At 45.2% G+C, this 21338-nt stretch overlaps 1 protein-coding gene across 13 annotated transcripts in view; it reads left to right on the top strand.

The window, feature by feature from the left end:
* DGKI (diacylglycerol kinase iota) overlaps positions 1 to 21338 on the top strand; it is a 542650-nt gene that overhangs the window by 505866 nt on the left and 15446 nt on the right. For all 13 annotated transcript variants that reach the window (XM_077469233.1, XM_077469236.1, XM_077469234.1 and 10 more), the window contains one exon: positions 8569 to 8689. In XM_077469233.1, the coding sequence (XP_077325359.1) occupies positions 8569 to 8689 (121 nt within the window). The remainder of the gene's footprint in view (positions 1 to 8568; positions 8690 to 21338) is intronic.

The raw sequence follows: 21338 nt of genomic DNA, 5'->3' as shown, positions 1-21338 counted from the left end.
AAATCTCTTCATTTCCTATATAATGGTGATCCACAAATAAGAAACATTGAGTTCTCAAAAAATGTTACCAACATCCCAAAATTGGTTATAGAAAAAAATCCCTAGAAAAGGGATAACAGTACCCCCCCGGTACAGTGGGACTTAGGGACTTATAAGGCGAACAGACAAATTCTATATCATAAAAATATTATTTATTTGAAAAATCTTTAAAAAGACATGTATAAAAACATGATAATGATCTATACAAAGCATCAATACAAAGATGCATAATACATTCTTTACAGATTCAAATATGAATACATGGTTATACAAATTAGCCTGACATGTTTCAGGAAAACTTCCTTTCTTCAGAGGTGTGGCTTAGGAGAAAATGTATAGTCTGAAAAAAAGTTAAAGACATTTTAAACAGGAACATTTTTCAAGGCGGAACCAGCATCACTACATTCAAACATGTCCAATATACATACCAATGCTAATTCATGTAAAGAAATTGTGTATAAACATATACAACAACCATTTTCCTCAGGCGTCTAAATATATTTTGCTGCTATTTATCCACCAAAAGGTGGTAAGTCCCACCTATCTAGCTACCAAAAGTTTTAGGGCCCACTGCATTACACTAAAGCGATTGTTGCAATATGCCAATGCATGTACATTAACCACTTACAGACCGGAATATCTTCCACATTAATGACCAGGCCATTTTTTGTGATATCGCACTGCATCACTTTAAATGACAATTGCGCAGTCGTGCGAAGCTGTACCTAAACAAAATTGATGTCCTTTTTTTCCCCACAAATAGAGCTTTATTTTGGGGGTATTTGATCTCTGCGGTTTTAATTTTTTGTGCTATAAACAAAAAAAGAGCGACGATTTTGAAGAAAGAAAAACAATATTTTTTACTTTTTGCTATAATAAATATCCTCCAAAAAATGTAAAAAAAGGAATTTCTTCATGAGTTTAGGCCAATATGTATTCTTCTAGATATTTTTGGTAAAAAAAAATCACAATGAGCGTCTATAGATTGGCTTGCACAAACGTTATAGCGTCTACAAAATAAGGGATAGATTTTTTTTTAGTAATGGCGCAATCTACGATTTTTAGCGAGATTGCAACATTTCAGCGGACAGATCGGACACTTTTGACACTTTTTTGGGACCATTGACATTTATACAGTGATCAGTGCTATAAAAATGCACTGATTACTGCGTAAATGTCACTGGCAGGGAAGGGGTTAACACTAGGGGGCGATCAAGGGGTTAAATGTGTTCCCTGGGAGGTGTTTCTAACTGTGGCGGAATGGGACTGACTGGAGGAAGATTGCTGTTCCTAATTACTAGGAACAGCAGATCTGTCTCTCCACCTTTGTCAGAATGGGGATCTGTCTGTTTAAATTGACAGATCCCTTCTTCGCGGGAGGCCGGCGGACATCGCAGCCGCCGGCAATGCTCATTGGGTCCCTCGCAGTGCAGCGGGATTGCTATGGCTCTTAAAGGAGCCGATGTATAGCTACGGCGATTCGCGAGAAGGAGCCGACCTGCCACCGTATAATGACGGCGACTGGTCAGCAAGTGGTTGATGCACATTTTTACACACACCAATTGCTGCTCTTTGTTAAAGAAGCCTATTCATTATGCATGGGTTGCCATTGCAACACAATGGACAAAAAAAAATGCAAGACCTTTTTTTCAAAATACAGGCATGTGCGTTGCAATCTACTGTAAGTTAAGGTGACATTCACAAAGAAAAGTCACTGCAATGCACCACACAGGGCAGGTGCATTGGCATGCATCGTGGCAATGCCCATGTGTGAATGAGCCTCCAGGGTCACATTATTCAGGCAATTCTACTGCTGGTGAAACTTTACCATCATCAGTAGCAGAATCCTACAGAAGATGTTTTCTTCACTTCCTTGAAGGTCCTGAATTCTGAAGGTTGACATTAGTGACATGACTGCTTGTGTAACTAAAGCTGGGTACACACACACACACACACACACACACACACAGTTACAAATCATCAGCACAAGCAATATTGATGCAGGGATCTCGCTGAGTGGCAGGCCCTTGATAAGGCAGTACAACTAGTCCTATTGTACAGGGCCCAGGCTAAACATGGGGAATAAGTTGATTTTACTAGAACACACTCCACTCCTACTTATTTACCAGTGCTTAAGTTACATTTCCCCTGGTCGCAGCACGTCAACAAAGAGGCCAGGGGGTGGGAGCAGAGGAGGGACTTTTTTCTTTATTTTCAGGGCAAGTCAGGGGCGCTGTTCCGCTGCACCTCTGGGGAAGGGGGTGTTGGTGGGACCCGTCAGGAAGGCTGTACAGGCCCCATGATTTCTAACAGCAGCCCTGAACTGGTTATTAGACTGGCATCTTTTAAGCAGACAGCAGTACATACAGACTGAATGTTGGCCAAATTTTCGGTCTGTGTGTACCAGGTTTTAGTCTATGTGAAAGCTGCACTCTGGAGGGCATGGGGCCTGTCAAAGTTGTGGGTGCTTCTAATTCTAATGACTAAACAGATGGTGCCCTTGATTCAATGTAGGAAGATACAAACAGTTAACAGCACCCCAAAACCTTTGTTTCACTCTTAGTTCATGCACACACTGGTGTACAAAATGCTATTAGATCCATACAGAGTATAATTTTGTATGCATCTGTCCACAGTAGTAATGTGTACAGTATGGTGACTCCATACACATAGTAGTGTTGTGCTCAGTAACCTTGCACTACATTCAGCTGCATAAAATCAAAGTAGAAAATTCAGCTTTTGTGGTCAGTATTTGTGTACTTTAAGCATGTAAACACATAGTGTACATGCTGGCATTGAAAACTGAGCTAGATGAATGGAACATACATTTTATGGATGTGAACATGTTATGGATATTTAAACATCTAAAGGTAGGTACACACTATAAGAAAATTGGGCGAACGATCGTCCAGTTTCACTGGATGTTTCACAGCAATTCGAAACCAAGAATGGAACTAATGTACGAAAATTCTCTTACAACAAAGGTTTTTTTTGTTTATTGTTTCAAATCATGCGCAGTCTTTTATATCTTTTATTTTTTTTATCTTTTTTAATGAAAACTGAACAAAAACAGTACACGTTTAATAGTTCTGTTTGCATACCAGAAAAAACTTGGTAATTTGTCCCTTTGGAAATTTTTGTTTGGAAAGTCTGAATCATAGTCACATAGTAGATGAGGTTGAAAAAAGACAAGTCCATCAAGTCCAACCTATGTGTGTGATTTTATGTCAGTATTACATTGTATATCCCTGTATGTTGTGGTCTTTCAGGTGCCTAATAGTAGTTTTTTGAAATTATCGATGCTCCTCGCTGAAACCACTGCCTGTGGAAAAGATTTCCACATCCTAACCGCTCTTACAGTAATGAACCCTCTAAGCCCTTTAAGGTTAAACCTCTTTTCTTCTAATTTTAGTGAATGGCCCCGTGTCTTATAAAATTCCCTTTCACTGAACAGTTTTATCCCTATTGTGGGGTCACCAGTACAGTATTTGTACATTGAAATCATATCCCCTCTCTAGCGTCAAGTTCAGTGCTTGTAACCTTTCCTCATAACTAATGTCCTCCAGTCCCTTTATTAGTTTTGTTGCCCTTCTCTGGACTCTCTCCAGTTCCAGCACATCCTTCCTGAGGACTGGTGCCTAGAACTGGACAAGATACTCCAGATGCGGCCTCATCAGAGGTTCTCCCCCTAGTGAGTAGATTGCATTTATATTTTTGCCACCCAAATGCATTATTTTACATTTTTCTACATTAAGCCTCATTTGCCATGTAGTTGCCCACCCCATTAAATTGTTCAGATCTTCTTGCAAGGTTTCCACATCCAGCGGTTATTGCCCTGCTTAGCTCAGTATCGTCTGCAAATACAGAGATTGAGTTGTTTATCCCATGCTCCAGATTGTTTATGAATACATTAAATAGGATTGGTCTGAGGGCAGAACCCTGGGGCACCCCACTTTCCACCCCGGACCATTCTGAGTACTCCACATTTATCACTACCCTCTGAACTCACCCCTGTAGCCAGTTTTCAATCCAATGGACCTTACTTTATACAGTAAACCTTTATGGGGAAATGTATTAAATGCTTTTGCCAAATCCAGATACACCCCTCCCCCTTTTTTACCATCTCTATCCCTGCGATATAGGGAATACCCTTGAATGGTTGCCAGCCAATCATGAGAACTGTTGAACCAAGTCTCTGTAATACCTACAAAATCTAAATCCTCCTCTTACAACAGTAGCTCTAGTTCTACCATCTTGTCTGCCAGACTTCTGGCATTGGTGAACATGCCACATAGTTTAGACCGGTTGCATACTATCTCCTTATTGGGTGCTCTGGGGTTGCAAATAGGACTTGTTAATATACTTACCTCGGGTTTAGGTGCTTTAGTTAACCTACCACTAATGCCCCCAATACTACCCTCTGGAATATGTTCCGTGCTGACTATCTCTACCTCTGGACCCTCCGCCCCATCACCTAGTGTAAAAGCCCCTCTAACTTTTCGTCCATCTTCACTCCCAGCAGATCTGCTCCTTCCCCAGTTTAGGTGCAGCACATCCCCTCTATAGAGCTGGTAACCGACTGAGAAGTAGCCCCAGTTCTCTACAATAGCTCCTCAGCCGCATGTTTACTTCCCTAATCTCCCTCTGCCTGAATCAGTTGTCGAAAGTTGTGTACACACTATCCAAAAATCGAATGATCATTCCTCGTACAGAATTTTTATTCCGATTTTCTCATAGTGTGTACCCCACTTTAGTGTGCATAAACTGAAATACTTTAGGGACTATACATGCAAACCTGTGTATTTTATTACACCCATGTGCTAAAAGCCCTTATTGTGAAAACAAAGTGTCACATGATAATTGCTGACGCTTCAATGTTTCCCAGGGTCCCATCTATAAAAGTTTGACTATTTTCATAAATCAGGATCACCAGTGTAAAATCAACCTAAACCATTCATCCAACATCCATCATAATTGCATTTGTTGCTCCATGAAAAAAAAAATGGAAAAAAATATGGTCAAAAAAGCAAAAAAACACTTGATGTAACCAACCATTTTAGCATACAGTATTCAGGTTTCATTTTGGGTTAACTGTAGAGGTGTGTGATTTGCTTGCATACCTGTTGCCTTAATGGTGTCCCATTTTCTCATCTCAGAAAGTAGGGAGGTAAGCTTTATAACCTTTCTTCTTTGGGTAGGCCAACTTTTAAGGAGAATAAGCTGAATAAATCTATGGGTCATTGTAAGGTGATTTGACTGTCTGGCATTTACAGTAGAAAACCCCTTTAATTGGAAACCTGTTGAACTGTATACCCATTTTTCTAGCTATGCATTTTGCTAAATGGCGTTTCTTTACAGACAGGATCTGGCTTCTATAATTGCGACTTCCATTCAGACGGCTCTGTCAATTTCATACTTAACCATTATCACCATTGTAATTCCAACTATTATCACGTCCGTTTGAGGCTTCCACATCCTTTGTACTTGTCTGCTCCTCTTTCTTAATATTCCCTGATTGATGAACATCAATTCTTTGCCTCTTAGTCCTTCCTGTACGCCGGATCATTATCCATTCAGAGCTTACAGCTCAGGGACTTGTCAAAGAGCGTACAATGGGCCTTCTGTCTGTCTGCTGTCAGATTCCTCTGTTACAAACCAGAGCAAGCGCCGTACTTGGCCTATAATAGCACAGGTGTACGTGCACAGTTTTTCTGCAACTAAGCGGCCTTGACTGCTAAAATGTCATCTAATCAGCAACAGATACATTTTTTAAGCTATTCAATGAAGGTTATTCCCGATTATCTCTAAAAATGAACACAAGCAGATATAAGTGTAGAAATTGCCATGGCTGACTTCTCCTTTTGAAAATGCTAGTTACTTAGCTGTCCAATAGCTTCAATACTTTGTAAATCACTGACCTGGAACTTCACTATAACTGGTTGCATGACTAAGATAGTACAGACCAAAAGTTAGCCAGGTAACTAGTGTTTTCAAAAAATTTGCAATGGCAGCCTACAAATTTCTCTCTAGGTTCTGGCCAGCTCCTATTATAATAACAAGCAAGCACTCCAATAAAGATTCTTTCATCCTTTATTACATTAAATGGCTACAAATTGGCTCGACAGGTACATTGACGCATTTCAGGCTGACGCGTTGCCCTACTCGGGCGTAAAGTCTGGAGTAGCTGAAATGTGTCAGCATACCCGTCGAGCTGTTTTGTAGCGATTTGATATAATAACGGATACCAAGGATCATTTTGACTAGAGTACTGGCTTATGTTTATAATAATTGTTACTGACAGAGGACAAGGCTGAGAGTGCAGCTTCCTTCCTTTGCATTCTGGCTAGCTCCTAGTTGTGCAACACATTGCACTCTACCTCAGCCCTATTCATTCCTATGGGTGGGTCATACTCCGCTGGGTTCCTGGAGGATTGCATGTGTATGGCTCTCCTATAGCAATAATTGAGGCCACATGCATAGAGGCAATAGAAGCTGGCCACAATCTTGCCCCTGCAATTGCTGTGCAGCACTGGACATGACCACACAGTGAAAATTGTGAAAGTAGGGAAAAAGGTAAGTATTTTACCAGGTGGGCTGGGAGGTTTACTATAAGGACAGCCAGGGCAGGACTTAGGGCGGAGGGGGCCCCTGGGCTTGAGTCACTTTCGGGCCCTACCTTCTATACATTACCGTATTTATCGGCGTATAACACGCACCGGCGTATGACACACACCCCAAGTTTAGGAGGGAATTTTAAGGGAAAAACCTACATTTAAATGCCCATCAATGCAGCCTTATCAGTGTCCATGTGCAGCCTTACCCATCCATCAGCAGCCTTGTCCATTGTCATTGCAGCCTTGTCAGTGTCATTTGCAGCCCTGTCAGTGTAGCCTTGTCATTTGCAGCCTTGTCATTGAAGTCTTGAAGTTTAAAAATGGCGCCGCCGAGATATAGAGTCCTGTGTATCTTGGCGGCTCTCAGGTCCTCTCAGCACCTCTCGGGTCCTCTCACAGTCCCGAGCGGAGCCGAGAGTAGCCGAGTCACTTGGCTCGGCTCACAGTCACGCCCAGTTCCTGTGTTATGTCCATCATAGGGCGGGACTGGGTGTGACTGTGAGCTGAGCCGAGCGAGTACACTCGGCTATGTATCTCGGCGGGGCCCCCTATTGGGCAGGGCCCATGGGCTTGAGCCCAGTCAAGCCCAATGGTAAGTCCAGCCCTGAGGACAGCTGTAATGGCAATGTACTAGAACTAAAGTCATTCTTTTCATTTAAGAGAATGCTTGTGTTCAGGTACATTCATAAATAAAAAAGACTTTGTTACAGCAAAGTTGAAGTAAAACTGTGTTACCTATTTAGTGCTGCAGTCCATTTTTAAGTCACTCTTAAAGTAGATCTATAGGCAAACTTCTTTTAATCCATTTTGGATAGAGTAAGGGAGGGTTATAACCCCCGTTATGGTTTAATTTTGCCATCTTTGTCCCATTCGGGAGATTTACCTTTGCGTCCTGTCCCATAGCCAAAACAAGAAGTGAGAGGAAATCGCTGCAAAGGAAATGAACCTCTTGGGGCCCCCACCCGGTTAGCAAAGCTAGTGTCCCCATTGGAAGATTTCCCCTCTATTACTTTCCTGGGGACTACCCAAAATTTGGGATTTTTTTTCTTTCACTTTAAATGATAATGGTACACAGGAAAAATAGAGAGGGTGAAACTGGCAGGTCCATCTGCACTCTCTCCAGATCCTCCAAAAAAGTTTTGCCTTTAGTTATACTTTAATGCTTTAAAGTTGAATCTGCTTATGTTGCCATCCCTGCCCCTTCCCCCTCAACATAATACTGACATTTTAAAATAAAATACACCTTTCCATTTTCAATGTATACCTTATTTTGGACCCAGGATGTCATTATGGCTGGTGGGAGGGTCTGTACATAACTATCCCAAAACATCACAGCACCCTGTGTTGCAGGCAGAGGGCTGAGTCTTTGGAGAACTGACATCCAATAAAAGAAAGCGTTATGCCTTGGCTATATAATGATGGAAGTCCTTCAGCCATGAAATGAAGCAGGATCTGACTTGCTGCAGCTTCTAATGCACACTGTGAAAAGCTCACAGTGTGTATTGAAATAGAGTAAGACATTTCAGTACAGAAGAGGAATCTGTATAACTGAGTACAACTTAAGGTAAAGCTGGGTTTAGCTTAAAGAACATTAGTGGGTTCTGGATAGAACATCTGTTGGGTTTTTACCGCCGTGTCTCATACGATTTCCCTTCACCTCCAGTTTTGGTGATCAGAGGTTGGAGGGACAGAAAGTAATGAAAAATCTTCCCAAAAAGCACAAAAATAGCAACAAATATTCTGTAAAACCTCTGCAAAATTGTTATTGTTGTCTGGGACATCCTGTCTCTGACCCCTATCCCCTCCAAATTGACCGAAATTATAACTTTACCCCATACTACCCAAAATTAAAAAGAAAAAGTTTCAGTTGGATTTGAAGTTGAAGTTTAAAATGCCCTTTCTTTTCTGTCTTCAGGTGACTGAATTCTGCAAGAACGGAGCAAGCCTAAGAATACAGGGCCCAGAGCAGTGCTCTCTACTCCACCTGGCTGCAAGAGACGGACATACTGAGATAGTCACATATATCCTGGATAATGGTGAGTATTATTGGATCACACTGGAGAGGCCATAAGCAGGGCTTGTATGTCTAAGTGCTGGAGCTTGAATACAAGTAAAGGTTACACATTCCAGAAGTGTCCCAATGTGCAATCACACTGAATCTAAAGCACTGTGTGCCTTTCTTATATTAAGAAGGCAAGGCGGGAGGGTGAGTTACTTTCCAATTATCAGTGGTGGTGTGTGCACATTGGAACGAACACCACTCGTAAGATCTTTATTTAAATCGGTTGTAAACCGCTGGGTGCCTTTTTTTTTTTTTTTACCTGCAAGGTAAAGCCATAATGTGCAAATGTGCATTGCATGCTAGAACATTATGTGGAACTTGCCTGAAAATGAAACATTTCAGCAATGCCCTGTCATCACCTGGACCTCGCTTTCTATCTTCATTCGGGTTCTGCGTACTCCGGCTATGGCAGTGGCTGGAGCCGCAAAGATGTCACTCTCATGCATATGCTAATGACATCATCGCTACATATATAGTAAATATTAGGAGATATAATAGGAGATATTTACAGTACCTATAGTGAGGGAAAAAGGTATTTGATCCCCTGCTGATTTTGTGCATTTGCCCACTGACAAAGAAATGATCAGTCTATAATTTTAATGGTAGGTTTATTTTAACAGTGAGAGACAGAATAAAAACAAAAATATCCAGAAAAACGCATTTCAAAAAAGTTATTAATTGATTTGCTTTTAATGAGTGAAATAAATATAAATAAAATATAAATAATAAATAAAATCAGAGGTCAGACGTTTCTTGTAGTGGGCCACCAGGTTGGCACACATCTCAAGAGGGATTTTGTCCCACTCCTCTTTGCAGATCCTGACCAGGTCATTAAGGTTTTGAGGCTGACGTTTGGTAACTCGAACCTTCAGATCCTTCCACACATTTTTCCACACATTTTCTATGGGATTAAGGTCTGGAGACAGGCTAGGCTGCTCAAGGACCTTAATGTGTTTCTTATTGAGCCACTCCTTTGTTGCCTATCTCAGTGCACTTTCAGTGTCACATACAACACCATCTCCTCCTCCACCTATTCTCTCTCTACACCTCTTCCATGGGCCAGTTGATAACCTCCTATGACTTCCAATACCACCTCTATGCCGATGACACCCAGACCTATCTCTCTACTCCCCAGCTCACACAATCATTCTCCTCATACATCACAAATTTACTGAGTGACATATCAGTATGGATGTCACACCACTTCCTCAAACTCAGTCTTTCTAAAACAGAGCTTGTAATATTTCCTCCTACCTGATCCCCTCCCCACCTTCAGCCCCCACATCCAATCACTGTCTAAATCTTGCTGCCTCAACTTCTGCAACACTTCCAGAATTCGCCCTTTCATGAATAATGGCACCACAAAACAACTTATTCACTCCTAGGTTATATCCCGCCTTGACTACTACAACTCCCTACAACTCCCTCCTCACTGACCTGCCTATACACAGGTTATCTCCCCCCCGCCCCTCAGTCTATTATGAACGCTGCTGCCTGACTAATACACCTTACTAACAGATCCGTGACTGCTGCCCTGTCTGCCAAGCCCTTACTGCCTACCACTAGTTCAAGGTATAAAATTCTAAATTCTAACCACAACGTACAAAGTACAACATCGCCCCCAACTATATCCCCAACCACATCTTGCTCTCTAGCTCCCTTGTTACCTGCTTCCAGAACTTTTCCAGAACCTCTCCCATTCTCTGGAACTCCCTACCCCAATATGTCTGCTCCTACTCTGTCCGCCTTTAGGCGATCCTTGAAATTGCATTTATTCAGGGAAGCCTACCCCACCTCCAGCTAAAAACCCATACTTGTGTCACCTCCACCAGATCATCCCCTGCAGTTATTACCTTTGCGCCATGTTCCCCTCCCTTTAGATTGTAAGTTCCATGAGCAGAGCCAACTATGCCTTCTATATGCCTTCTGTAATGACTCCGGCTGCTCCCAATCTTTCCTGTGAGACCAGGAAGAGAGAGCAGGGCTGCTGCATTTGGGCACAGTGCTGAATCCAGAGAGGGCTCAGGTAAGTATGGGATAAGGGATACAAGTAATGGCACATTTTTTACCTTAATGCATAAAAAGCATTAAGGTAAAAAATGATTTGCCTTTAAAACCACTTTAATACATACACATATAAAACAGTAACATACATACAAAATGGTAATTTGGAATCAAATAGTCTCTTTCCTACAAAGATAGTTTGTCGGTCTGTTTTTAGTGCCATTCGCAAGTCAGGATCTTGCCGAATAACTAGAACCGGTCTGCCATCTGAGCCACAGAAAGTCCTGTGACTCCTCTTTACTAACCCTGCACCCTCCCCCTCAGTTCTGTTTTTCGATGTACCCATAGCTTTACAGTGGCATTTTGGCCTTACAGTCAGTGTTTGCAAGCAAATCTGCTGATTATTTTTATTGCAATCATCTGGTTTCAACTTTCAGTTTAAATGATATGTTTCCAAACCACAGGTTATAAAAATAGACAGACCTCAGCTGCTGAAAGAACTGAACCTTGTTTTTAGTAAAACACTTTAGAGCCCACCAGGGGTCAAGTCCTGGGGAAAAAAGTGTGGGAACTCCCACCCAAGATCCACTCCCCCACCAAAAAAAAAGATACGCTCATATGCATATATATATATATATTTCACATAAAATACAGTGACTGCAAATGCGACATGCTACAAGAGATGACCAGACTGCGAATGCGACTACAGGAGATGACCAGACCGGGAATGAGACTATAGGAGATGACCAGACTGCGAATGCGACTACAGGAGATGACCAGACTGCGAATGCGACTACAGGAGATGATCAGACTGCGAATGCGACTACAGGAGATGACCAGACTGCGAATGCGACTACAGGAGATGACCAGACTGCGAATGCGACTACAGGAGATGACCAGACCGGGAATGAGACTACAGGAGATGACCAGACTGCGAATGTGACTACAGGAGATGACCAGACTGTGAATGCGACTACAGGAGATGACCAGACCGGGAATGAGACTACAGGAGATGACCAGACTGCGAATGCGACATAGTACAGGAGATGACCAGACCGGGAATGAGACTACAGGAGATGACCAGACCGCGAATGCGACTACAGGAGATGATCAGACTGCGAATGCGACTACAGGAGATGACCAGAGTGCGAATGCGACTACAGGAGATGACCAGACTGCGAATGCGACTACAGGAGATGACCAGACTGCGAATGCGACTACAGGAGATGACCAGACTGCGAATGCGACTACAGGAGATGACCAGACTGCGAATGCGACTACAGGAGATGATCAGACTGCGAATGCGACTACAGGAGATGATCAGACTGCGAATGCGACTACAGGAGATGACCAGACTGCGAATGCGACTACAGGAGATGATCAGACTGCGAATGCGACTACAGGAGATGATCAGACTGCGAATGCGACTACAGGAGATGACCAGAGTGCGAATGCGACTACAGGAGATGACCAGACTGCGAATGCGACTACAGGAGATGACCAGACTGCGAATGCGACTACAGGAGATGACCAGACTGCGAATGCGACTACAGGAGATGACCAGACTGCGAATGCGACTACAGGAGATGATCAGACTGCGAATGCGACTACAGGAGATGATCAGACTGCGAATGCGACTACAGGAGATGACCAGACTGCGAATGCGACTACAGGAGATGATCAGACTGCGAATGCGACTACAGGAGATGATCAGACTGCGAATGCGACTACAGGAGATGACCAGACCGGGAATGAGACTACAGGAGATGATCAGACTGCGAATGCGACTACAGGAGATGACCAGACTGTGAATGCGACATAGTACAGGAGATGACCAGACCGGGAATGAGACTACAGGAGATGACCAGACTGCGAATGCGACTACAGGAGATGATCAGACTGCGAATGCGACTACAGGAGATGACCAGACCGGGAATGAGACTACAGGAGATGACCAGACTGCGAATGCGACTACAGGAGATGACCAGACTGCGAATGCGACTACAGGAGATGACCATGTAGCGGTCAGAGGTATAGGAGACCGCAATGCAGGTTTCAAGTACGGGACAGCAGACAAGGAGGCTGAAACAAAAACCAGCTTTATTAAACAGTAAGATATAATGGCCGGAGGAGGAGGATAACAGTATTAACAATTCACAGTAGTTTACAGTAAGGCTAACTGGAATGTGGTACACAAAATGGCTTTCCCGCCAACACATGCACAGTGATACAGGCTACCCTCTTCTAATATGTCCTGCCTGATTCCCGCTTATCGGGACACGTTTCTACAACGTACTATCTCAGTAGGGACTGTACTATTCCCTATCACAATCCAGCACCGGTGCTCACTCACAGTTTGTTAGACAGCTGGAGGGTCCCTTGTCTTGGCCTCCTTCATGAGGCAGGTGAAGTCCAGTTCCTAGTGCTGCAGCTTGCCCGTCTGGGACGGATGGATGAACACAGATGCGGCCCAAAATCACCACAGCTCTCTCTCTCTGCCCGAGGTGCCCGATCTTTAGCTGGATACTGCGACTCTTTATCCACACAAAGTCTCCCTCTCCTCAGGGCAGACTTGACTTTTCCTCAGCTCCGCACAGGAATTCCTCAGCTGCCCACACACTCCTCACAGTTCTCTCTCACTGCCACTTCCTGTTTCCTCTCCTCTGAAGGGTCGGCAGCAACAGTGACATCTTGTGGCTAAACTGGAAATAGCAGGCTGTATATATTATAGATGGAACACAGTGCAATATAGTTCAGTAATCCTAGGGGCTGACCCCTACATGCCTCCCCGCTTAAAGGTGGCCGTCCTCGGCCTTGCTATATAGTCCATGGGGAAGAAAAGGGTTAAATCAATCTTTAACGGCAGCACAACATTGTTCATAATACATACAGTTAGACCAAATAAACTGATCAGCATTGTACCTGTTTGGTGGAACCCCTGCAGTAGACCTACTAGATCTCCGAAGGTCTTGTCTTTCTGTTAGGACTTGTCCTTCCTCCCTTGGAGCTGGTACTGGTTCTATAACAGGGGCTTCATCACGTGCAGAGTCAGGAACAATCCACCAGTCTTCAATATTATTCCCATCGGAAATGACAAATTCTGAGGAAGGGGCAGGGAGTGGTGTCCTCTGTGCAGGTATCCGATCTTCTGACCGACATGGCCGTAGCATATTCCTATGTAGAACCCTTGAAGCCGACTCCCCATTCTCAACACGAACTTCGTAAACTGGACCATTGGGATACACTCTCTTGATCACTTTGTACGGCTGTACCTCCCAACGCTCACTCAACTTGCCTCTGGGCCGTTTCTCTCGAACCAGCACCCGGTCTCCAGGTTGCAACGGAATCTCTTGGATGGGAGGACGGTCAGTATAAGTCTTTTCTTGCAATCTCTGGCCTACTAACCGGCAGATGGTCTGGAGTCGCTTGCGGTGTTCTTTCACCCATGAGGTGGTTGATCGCTCTATCACATCTTCTGGCTGTTCCAAATTCAATTCGACAATTTCTCGTCCGGCTCTACCGAACAGTAGCATGTATGGGGTATAGCCGGTGGTAGTGTGGACACGATTATTGTAGGCCCAGACTAATTCAGGCAGATAGTCTGGCCAGTGTGTCTTTTTGTCCTCCTCTAAGGTCCTCAGCATCTGAAGCAGAGTCCGATTAAAGCGCTCACAGGCCCCATTCCCTTGGGGATGATATGGAGTTGTCCTGGATTTTCCAATGCCATACAGTCGGTGTAACTCCTCCATCACTTTCCCTTGAAAGCATGCTCCTTGATCTGAGTGAATCCGTTTCGGGCATCCATAGACCCGGATGAAATCTTGACAGATGGCCCGAGCTGCAGACTCAGCCGTCTGGTCCCGAGTTGGAGTGACCACTGCAAACTTGGAGAAGTGGTCAATCATGACCAGGCAGTATTGTGGGCCTCTGGCTGACTGTCCCACGAGGAGATAATCTATCAGCAATACCTCCAGCGGTTCCTTGGTCTGTATGGGCTGTATGGGTGCCCTCTGCTCAGTGCTGGCGGTGTGGAGAAAAAGGACACTTCGCTAGAGAATGCCGGAGGGACCTGCCTAGACGCCCAGAGCCGGCGTTAAACTTCAGGCCCCCGCAGTAATGAGGCACACTGCGGGGGAAGTAGAGTGTCAGGCCACTCAGCACAGCTCCGAACACCTGGTTGCAGGATGTCCCACCATAAGAGCCGAGTTTGAAGGCATTCCAGTCAACTGTTTAGTGGACACCGGATCACAGGTAACGACCATGCCTGAGTCATATTTCAACCGTTACTTTCAAGCACTGGCCAAGCCAGAACAGGGGACATTGATCCGGGTCACAGCAGCTAACCAGCAACAAATCCCTGTCACAGGTGTCGTATGGATGAATGTACGTCTGTGTGGACAGGAAGTTGGAAAAAAAGGTATCCTGCTGGTCCCTGAAACCTTCAAAGAAGATGTACCGGTGATAATGGGCATGAATATCCTGCGAGAGTTGGATCAAATTATGTTCACTAAAAGGGGGCCGGGCTATTGGAAGAATGCCACTCCACACAAACCAACGCAAAAGGCATTTCAACGGTTAATCCGGTTTTGTGGGACACAGAAGAGTGTCCCAGTACATCAGTCTGTAGGAAATATTCGAGTGCCGGGAAGGGCTACCCTTACCCTCCCTCCTGATCGGGAGACTATACTGACTTTGCCCGTGGGAACCTCCCGCAACCTTGAAGGTATGGAGGTGATCATTGAGCCTGCAGGCCTGGGAGAGTTAGGTCAGGATGTCCTAGTGGCCCGGACACTGGCAGTAGTCCAAAATGGACGAGTACCCATAAGAGCTGTAAACGTTGGACAACGGGAAGTCTCTCTGGTGCCAGGAGTGGAACTGGCTCGCGTGTACCTACATCGGGGAGAAGTGCTGAGTCAGGGAGAAGTGACTCTAGCTCCGATAGGCAATTCTGCTTGGACCTTGGCAGTTACTGCAAAGCCTGCAGAGGCACCGACCCCAGAATGGAATGGGACAGTCATCTTGGAACAAATGGAGATAGATGTGAAAGCTCTAAGTCCGGATCATTTACGAGCAGTTGAAACCATGCTGTGGGAGAATCAAGCTGCGTTTGCCCGCAATGCCAATGACTTTGGTTGCACAGATGCTATCACACATGAGATACCGACGGGGGACACTCCCCCAAGCCGAGAGAGATATCGACAGATTCCACCCAAGTTGTATCAAGAGGTGAAGACATTGCTGAAACAGATGATCGATTCAGGAGTGGTTCGGGGTAGTCAAAGTCCCTGGGCAGCCCCAGTGGTGCTTGTCAAGAAGAAGGATGGCACCATTCGATTTTGTGTGGATTACCGGAGATTGAATGCGTGCACAGTGCGGGACTCATATCCTCTGCCTCGCATCGAAGAGTCCCCGCGCAGGTTGACCCATGGGAAGTATGAATGCTGTCTTTTCCTTGTCTTGTTCAGCCACCGGTACCTGCCAGTATCCACTTGCTAAATCCAAGGTGGAGAAGTATTTAGCCCGCCCTAGGGCTGTTAGGGACTCTTCGATGCGAGGCAGAGGATATGAGTCCCGCACTGTGCACGCATTCAATCTCCGGTAATCTCCGGTTTCCCCGCGCAGGTTCAGATCCTGCCGACTACGCCACTTGTAGCGGTCAGAGGTATAGGAGACCGCAATGCAGGTTTCAAGTACGGGACAGCAGACAAGGAGGCTGAAACAAAAACCAGCTTTATTAAACAGTAAGATATAATGGCCGGAGGAGGAGGATAACAGTATTAACAATTCACAGTAGTTTACAGTAAGGCTAACTGGAATGTGGTACACAAAATGGCTTTCCCGCCAACACATGCACAGTGATACAGGCTACCCTCTTCTAATATGTCCTGCCTGATTCCCGCTTATCGGGACACGTTTCTACAACGTACTATCTCAGTAGGGACTGTACTATTCCCTATCACAATCCAGCACCGGTGCTCACTCACAGTTTGTTAGACAGCTGGAGGGTCCCTTGTCTTGGCCTCCTTCATGAGGCAGGTGAAGTCCAGTTCCTAGTGCTGCAGCTTGCCCGTCTGGGACGGATGGATGAACACAGATGCGGCCCAAAATCACCACAGCTCTCTCTCTCTGCCCGAGGTGCCCGATCTTTAGCTGGATACTGCGACTCTTTATCCACACAAAGTCTCCCTCTCCTCAGGGCAGACTTGACTTTTCCTCAGCTCCGCACAGGAATTCCTCAGCTGCCCACACACTCCTCACAGTTCTCTCTCACTGCCACTTCCTGTTTCCTCTCCTCTGAAGGGTCGGCAGCAACAGTGACATCTTGTGGCTAAACTGGAAATAGCAGGCTGTATATATTATAGATGGAACACAGTGCAATATAGTTCAGTAATCCTAGGGGCTGACCCCTACAACCAGACTGTGAATGCGACATAGTACAGGAGATGACCAGACCGGGAATGAGACTACAAGAGATGACCAGACTGCGAATGCGACTACAGGAGATGACCAGACTGTGAATGCGACATAGTACAGGAGATGACCAGACCGGGAATGAGACTACAAGAGATGACCAGACTGCGAATGCGACTACAGGAGATGATCAGACTGCGAATGCGACTACAGGAGATGACCAGACTGCGAATGCGACTACAGGAGATGATCAGACTGCGAATGCGACTACAGGAGATGATCAGACTGCGAATGCGACTACAGGAGATGACCAGACTGCGAATGCGACTACAGGAGATGACCAGACTGCGAATGCGACTACAGGAGATGACCAGACTGTGAATGCGACATACTACAGGAGATGATCCGACTGCGAATGCGACATACTACAGGAGATGATCAGACTGCGAATGCGACTACAGGAGATGATCAGACTGCGAATGCGACTACAGGAGATGATCAGACTGCGAATGCGACATACTACAGGAGATGACCAGACTGTGAATGCGACATACTACAGGAGATGATCAGACTGCGAATGCGACATAGTACGGAAGATGACCAAGTAGCTAGTTTTAAAATTTAAACCTGTCCTCAGCCCCTTTATGGCACCTCCTTTACATTCCTGTCCTCACCCCCTTTGTAGAACCCCCCTTCACATTCCTGCCCTGCCTCCCTTTTATATCACCTCTCCTCATTCCTTTCAGTTTCTGATACTTTCCCCCTCCCTCCTTCATAACAGCCCCCTCTTCCCTGTCTTACCTTACACAGGACACAGCAAATGACATCGGAAGTGCAGCAAAGGGATGGACAGAGGGCGGGACCTGCCCCAGTTAACTGATTGGTTGATAGAATGCAGAGCAGTTCTATTAACCAATCAGTTAACTGAGCCAGCCCCTGCCCTCCGTGCATCACTGTGCTGCTCTTCCGATGTCAGCTCTGTGAAGACAACACAGCTAGCACACTGTGCTAGAGCCTCGGGCGGCTCTGGTCCTGCAAAGGGAACGGCGTTCCTGCTGTGAAAAAAGTGCGGGGACGCCGTTCCCACGCGTTCCCGCAGGACTCGAGCCCTGGAGCCCACATAGTATCTGTGGAGCTTTGAAAAACACTAAGCCATCATGACAAAGATCTCTATCTGAACTACGTTATATGGCCAATAATATGTGGACCCTTTAAAAATGATTGCTCTCTGCTGTTTGCAATGAAGGGTTTGAAGGGACATTTTAGAAAATTATGCTCTTCCAATGTTGTAGTAACACTTTGAGGAAGACCCTTTTCTGTTTCCGCATGGTTGTGCCCCTGTACAAAGCCAACTCTCTAAAGACATGGCGGGTGATTAACTAAGAAGAAGGCACTGCACCAGTTCCAGAAAAGTCATTAATTGAACGTGGGAACCAGAGCATATTAAAGTGCAAATAATGATAACAAATACCCGCATATGTAAACTGCAAATGTCACTAGGGTAACTGCTGTTTTCTCACTGATAATAGCGCACACCCAATACAATTGGTCCATTTCATTTGATGTGTCTTGTTAGCAGGGGCGTACCTAGAGCGTTTGGCACCCGGGGCGGATCCTACACCTGGCACCCCCCCCAACTTTTAAATGAAAAAACACCCACAACTTTTTTTCATTTTCTCGAGAATATTTATTGCACAAATTTGTCAATGGGAGGAATCATGCCCTATTGTTGGTGTCAAAGGAAGGAATGGTGACTCGTTGGCGTCAGTGAGAGGAATAGTGTCCCAAGAGCCGGATAAAGATTTTTTCCCCACAAAATTGTCATTGTAATTGGTCATTACTCTCACATGGCATGTGTATACTACAAATGACACCCCAAAATAAATTCTGCTACACCTCCTGAGAATTACAATACCACATGTGTGGGACTTTTTCACAGCCTGGCCACATAGAGAGGCCCAACATGCAGGGAGCACTGTCACGAGTTCTAGGAGCATAAATTACACATCTAAATTGTTGACTAACTATTACACTTTTGAAAGCCCTGGAGCACCAGGACAATGACACGGGACAACGATGTGGCACTGATACGTGGCACTGATGACAGATGCCACTAATATGGGGCACTGATGACAGATGGCACTTATACTTGGCACTGATGACACGTGGCACTAATACGTGGCACCGATGACAGATGGCATTAATACGTGGCACTGATGACACGTGACACTGATGACAGATGGCACTGATACGTGGCATTGATGATACGTGACACTGATAACAGATGGCACTTGACACTGACAGGTGGCATTGATGACAAATGGCACTGATACGTGGCACTGATGACATGTGACACTGATATGGAACTGATGACCGATGGCACTAATATGGGGCACTGATGACACGTGACACTGATATGGCACTGATGACAGATGTCACTAATACGTGGCACTGATGACAGATGGCACTAATATGTGGTACCGATGACACGTGACACTGATGACAGATGGCACTGATACGTGGCATTGATGACACGTGGCACTGATAACAGATGGCACGTGACACTGACAGGTGGCATTGATGACAAATGGCACTGATACGTGGCACTGATGACACGTGACGCTGATATGGCACTGATGACAGACGGCACTAATATGGGGCACTGATGACACGTGACACTGATATGGCACTGATGACAGATGTCACTAATACGCGCCACTGATGACAGATGGCACTAATATGTGGTACCGATGACACGTGACACTAATGACAGATGGCACTGATACGTGGCATTGATGACACGTGGCACTGATAACAGATGGCACGTGACACTGATACGTGGCACTGATGAAAGATGGCACTAATATGTGGCACTGATGACACGTGACACTGATGACAGATGGCACTAATACAGGGCACTGATGACAGATGGCACTAATACAGGGCACTGATGACACGTGACACTAATACGGGGCACTGATGACAGATGACACTTATACGTGTACGTTATACGTATACCTCTTGCAATAAAACATATTTTTAGCAATGCATTGTGCGTGATTTATATTTTCATTCGAGCCAGCCTAGTGCAATTTGACTTTAAGACTAGACTGGCAATGGCTGCTCAGTATTCACAGCAGGGAGAATTTTATGAGAAAAGTGTCTTTGGAGGGACTGTCCCTCCAAAGACACTTTTCTCATAAAATTCTCCCTACTGTGAATACTGAGCAGCCATTGCCAGTATTGGTCTTTAGGGACAAACAGTTTGAGCATATGGAAATGGCTGATTAAATAATTAAAAATTAGCCTGTACTTTACAGCCATTTTACAGTGTAAAGAACATTTCTGGATCATGTGTTTAGTATTGCAGTCCCTCAACTTACTCACTGTGTGCACTGTGCAGGAGATACCAGATGCTGCCGATGCTGAGTCAGTGAGCCTGAGTAGCTGAGTGACTGAAATTGAATCGCCGCCTTACTGCTCCTACACGCGGAGAGACAGGAAGGAATCACTCCGCGGCGCCGGGGGGGCGGCACTACAGAGGACGCACGCACTGTGACTGGCTGGCCGTGACCGCACGCACTGTGCCTGGATGGGCGATCAGCGGCCATGCCCGTAGCGCTGCCACCCCTATAATGGCGGAGGGGGGTGCCGGCCTGACACCCCCCAAGTGTGCGGCACCCGGGGCGGCCCGCACCCCCCGCCCCCTACTTAGTACGCCTCTGCTTGTTAGGCAGTTAGTTGGTGTTCTCAGTTAATTAACCCTTTTGATGCTAATCTCATTCCTATCAATTCTAATATATCTTTGAAATGTGTTTTTTTCTTTTTTTTTTTACCCAAACCTTTCAATACATTACAAAGAACAGAGAAATGTTTCTAAACCCAATAAATTTATTTTTTTCCGATCTTGATCTTTAAAGGTGACCATACACTGCAATCAGTTAGATCTTGATTTAGTGCAAGAGCCTGTTTGATTTTAATTAAAGAGGAGCTGCACCTAAAAAAAAATATTAAAAGCCAGCAGCTACTAATATTGCAGCTGCTGACTTTTAATAAAATCACACTTACCTGTCCCAGGTGCCATCCTCTGTCAGGGAATCAGGAAGTAAAGCATGACGGCTTCACTGCCCGGTTCCCTACTGCGCATGCGCGAGTCGCGCTGCGCGTCTCTTATGGTCCCCCGCTGTATCTCTGGGAACTGCGTGTTT

The sequence above is a fragment of the Lithobates pipiens genome, unplaced genomic scaffold (genome assembly GCF_037356315.1).
Source record: "Lithobates pipiens isolate NorthernLeopardFrog02 unplaced genomic scaffold, aLitPip1_a1.2 Scaffold_8, whole genome shotgun sequence".
In the NCBI taxonomy this organism is placed as follows: Eukaryota; Metazoa; Chordata; class Amphibia; order Anura; family Ranidae; genus Lithobates; species Lithobates pipiens.
The sequence above is the reverse complement of the archived record's forward strand: the minus strand, read 5'-3'. Positions and strand labels throughout refer to the sequence as shown.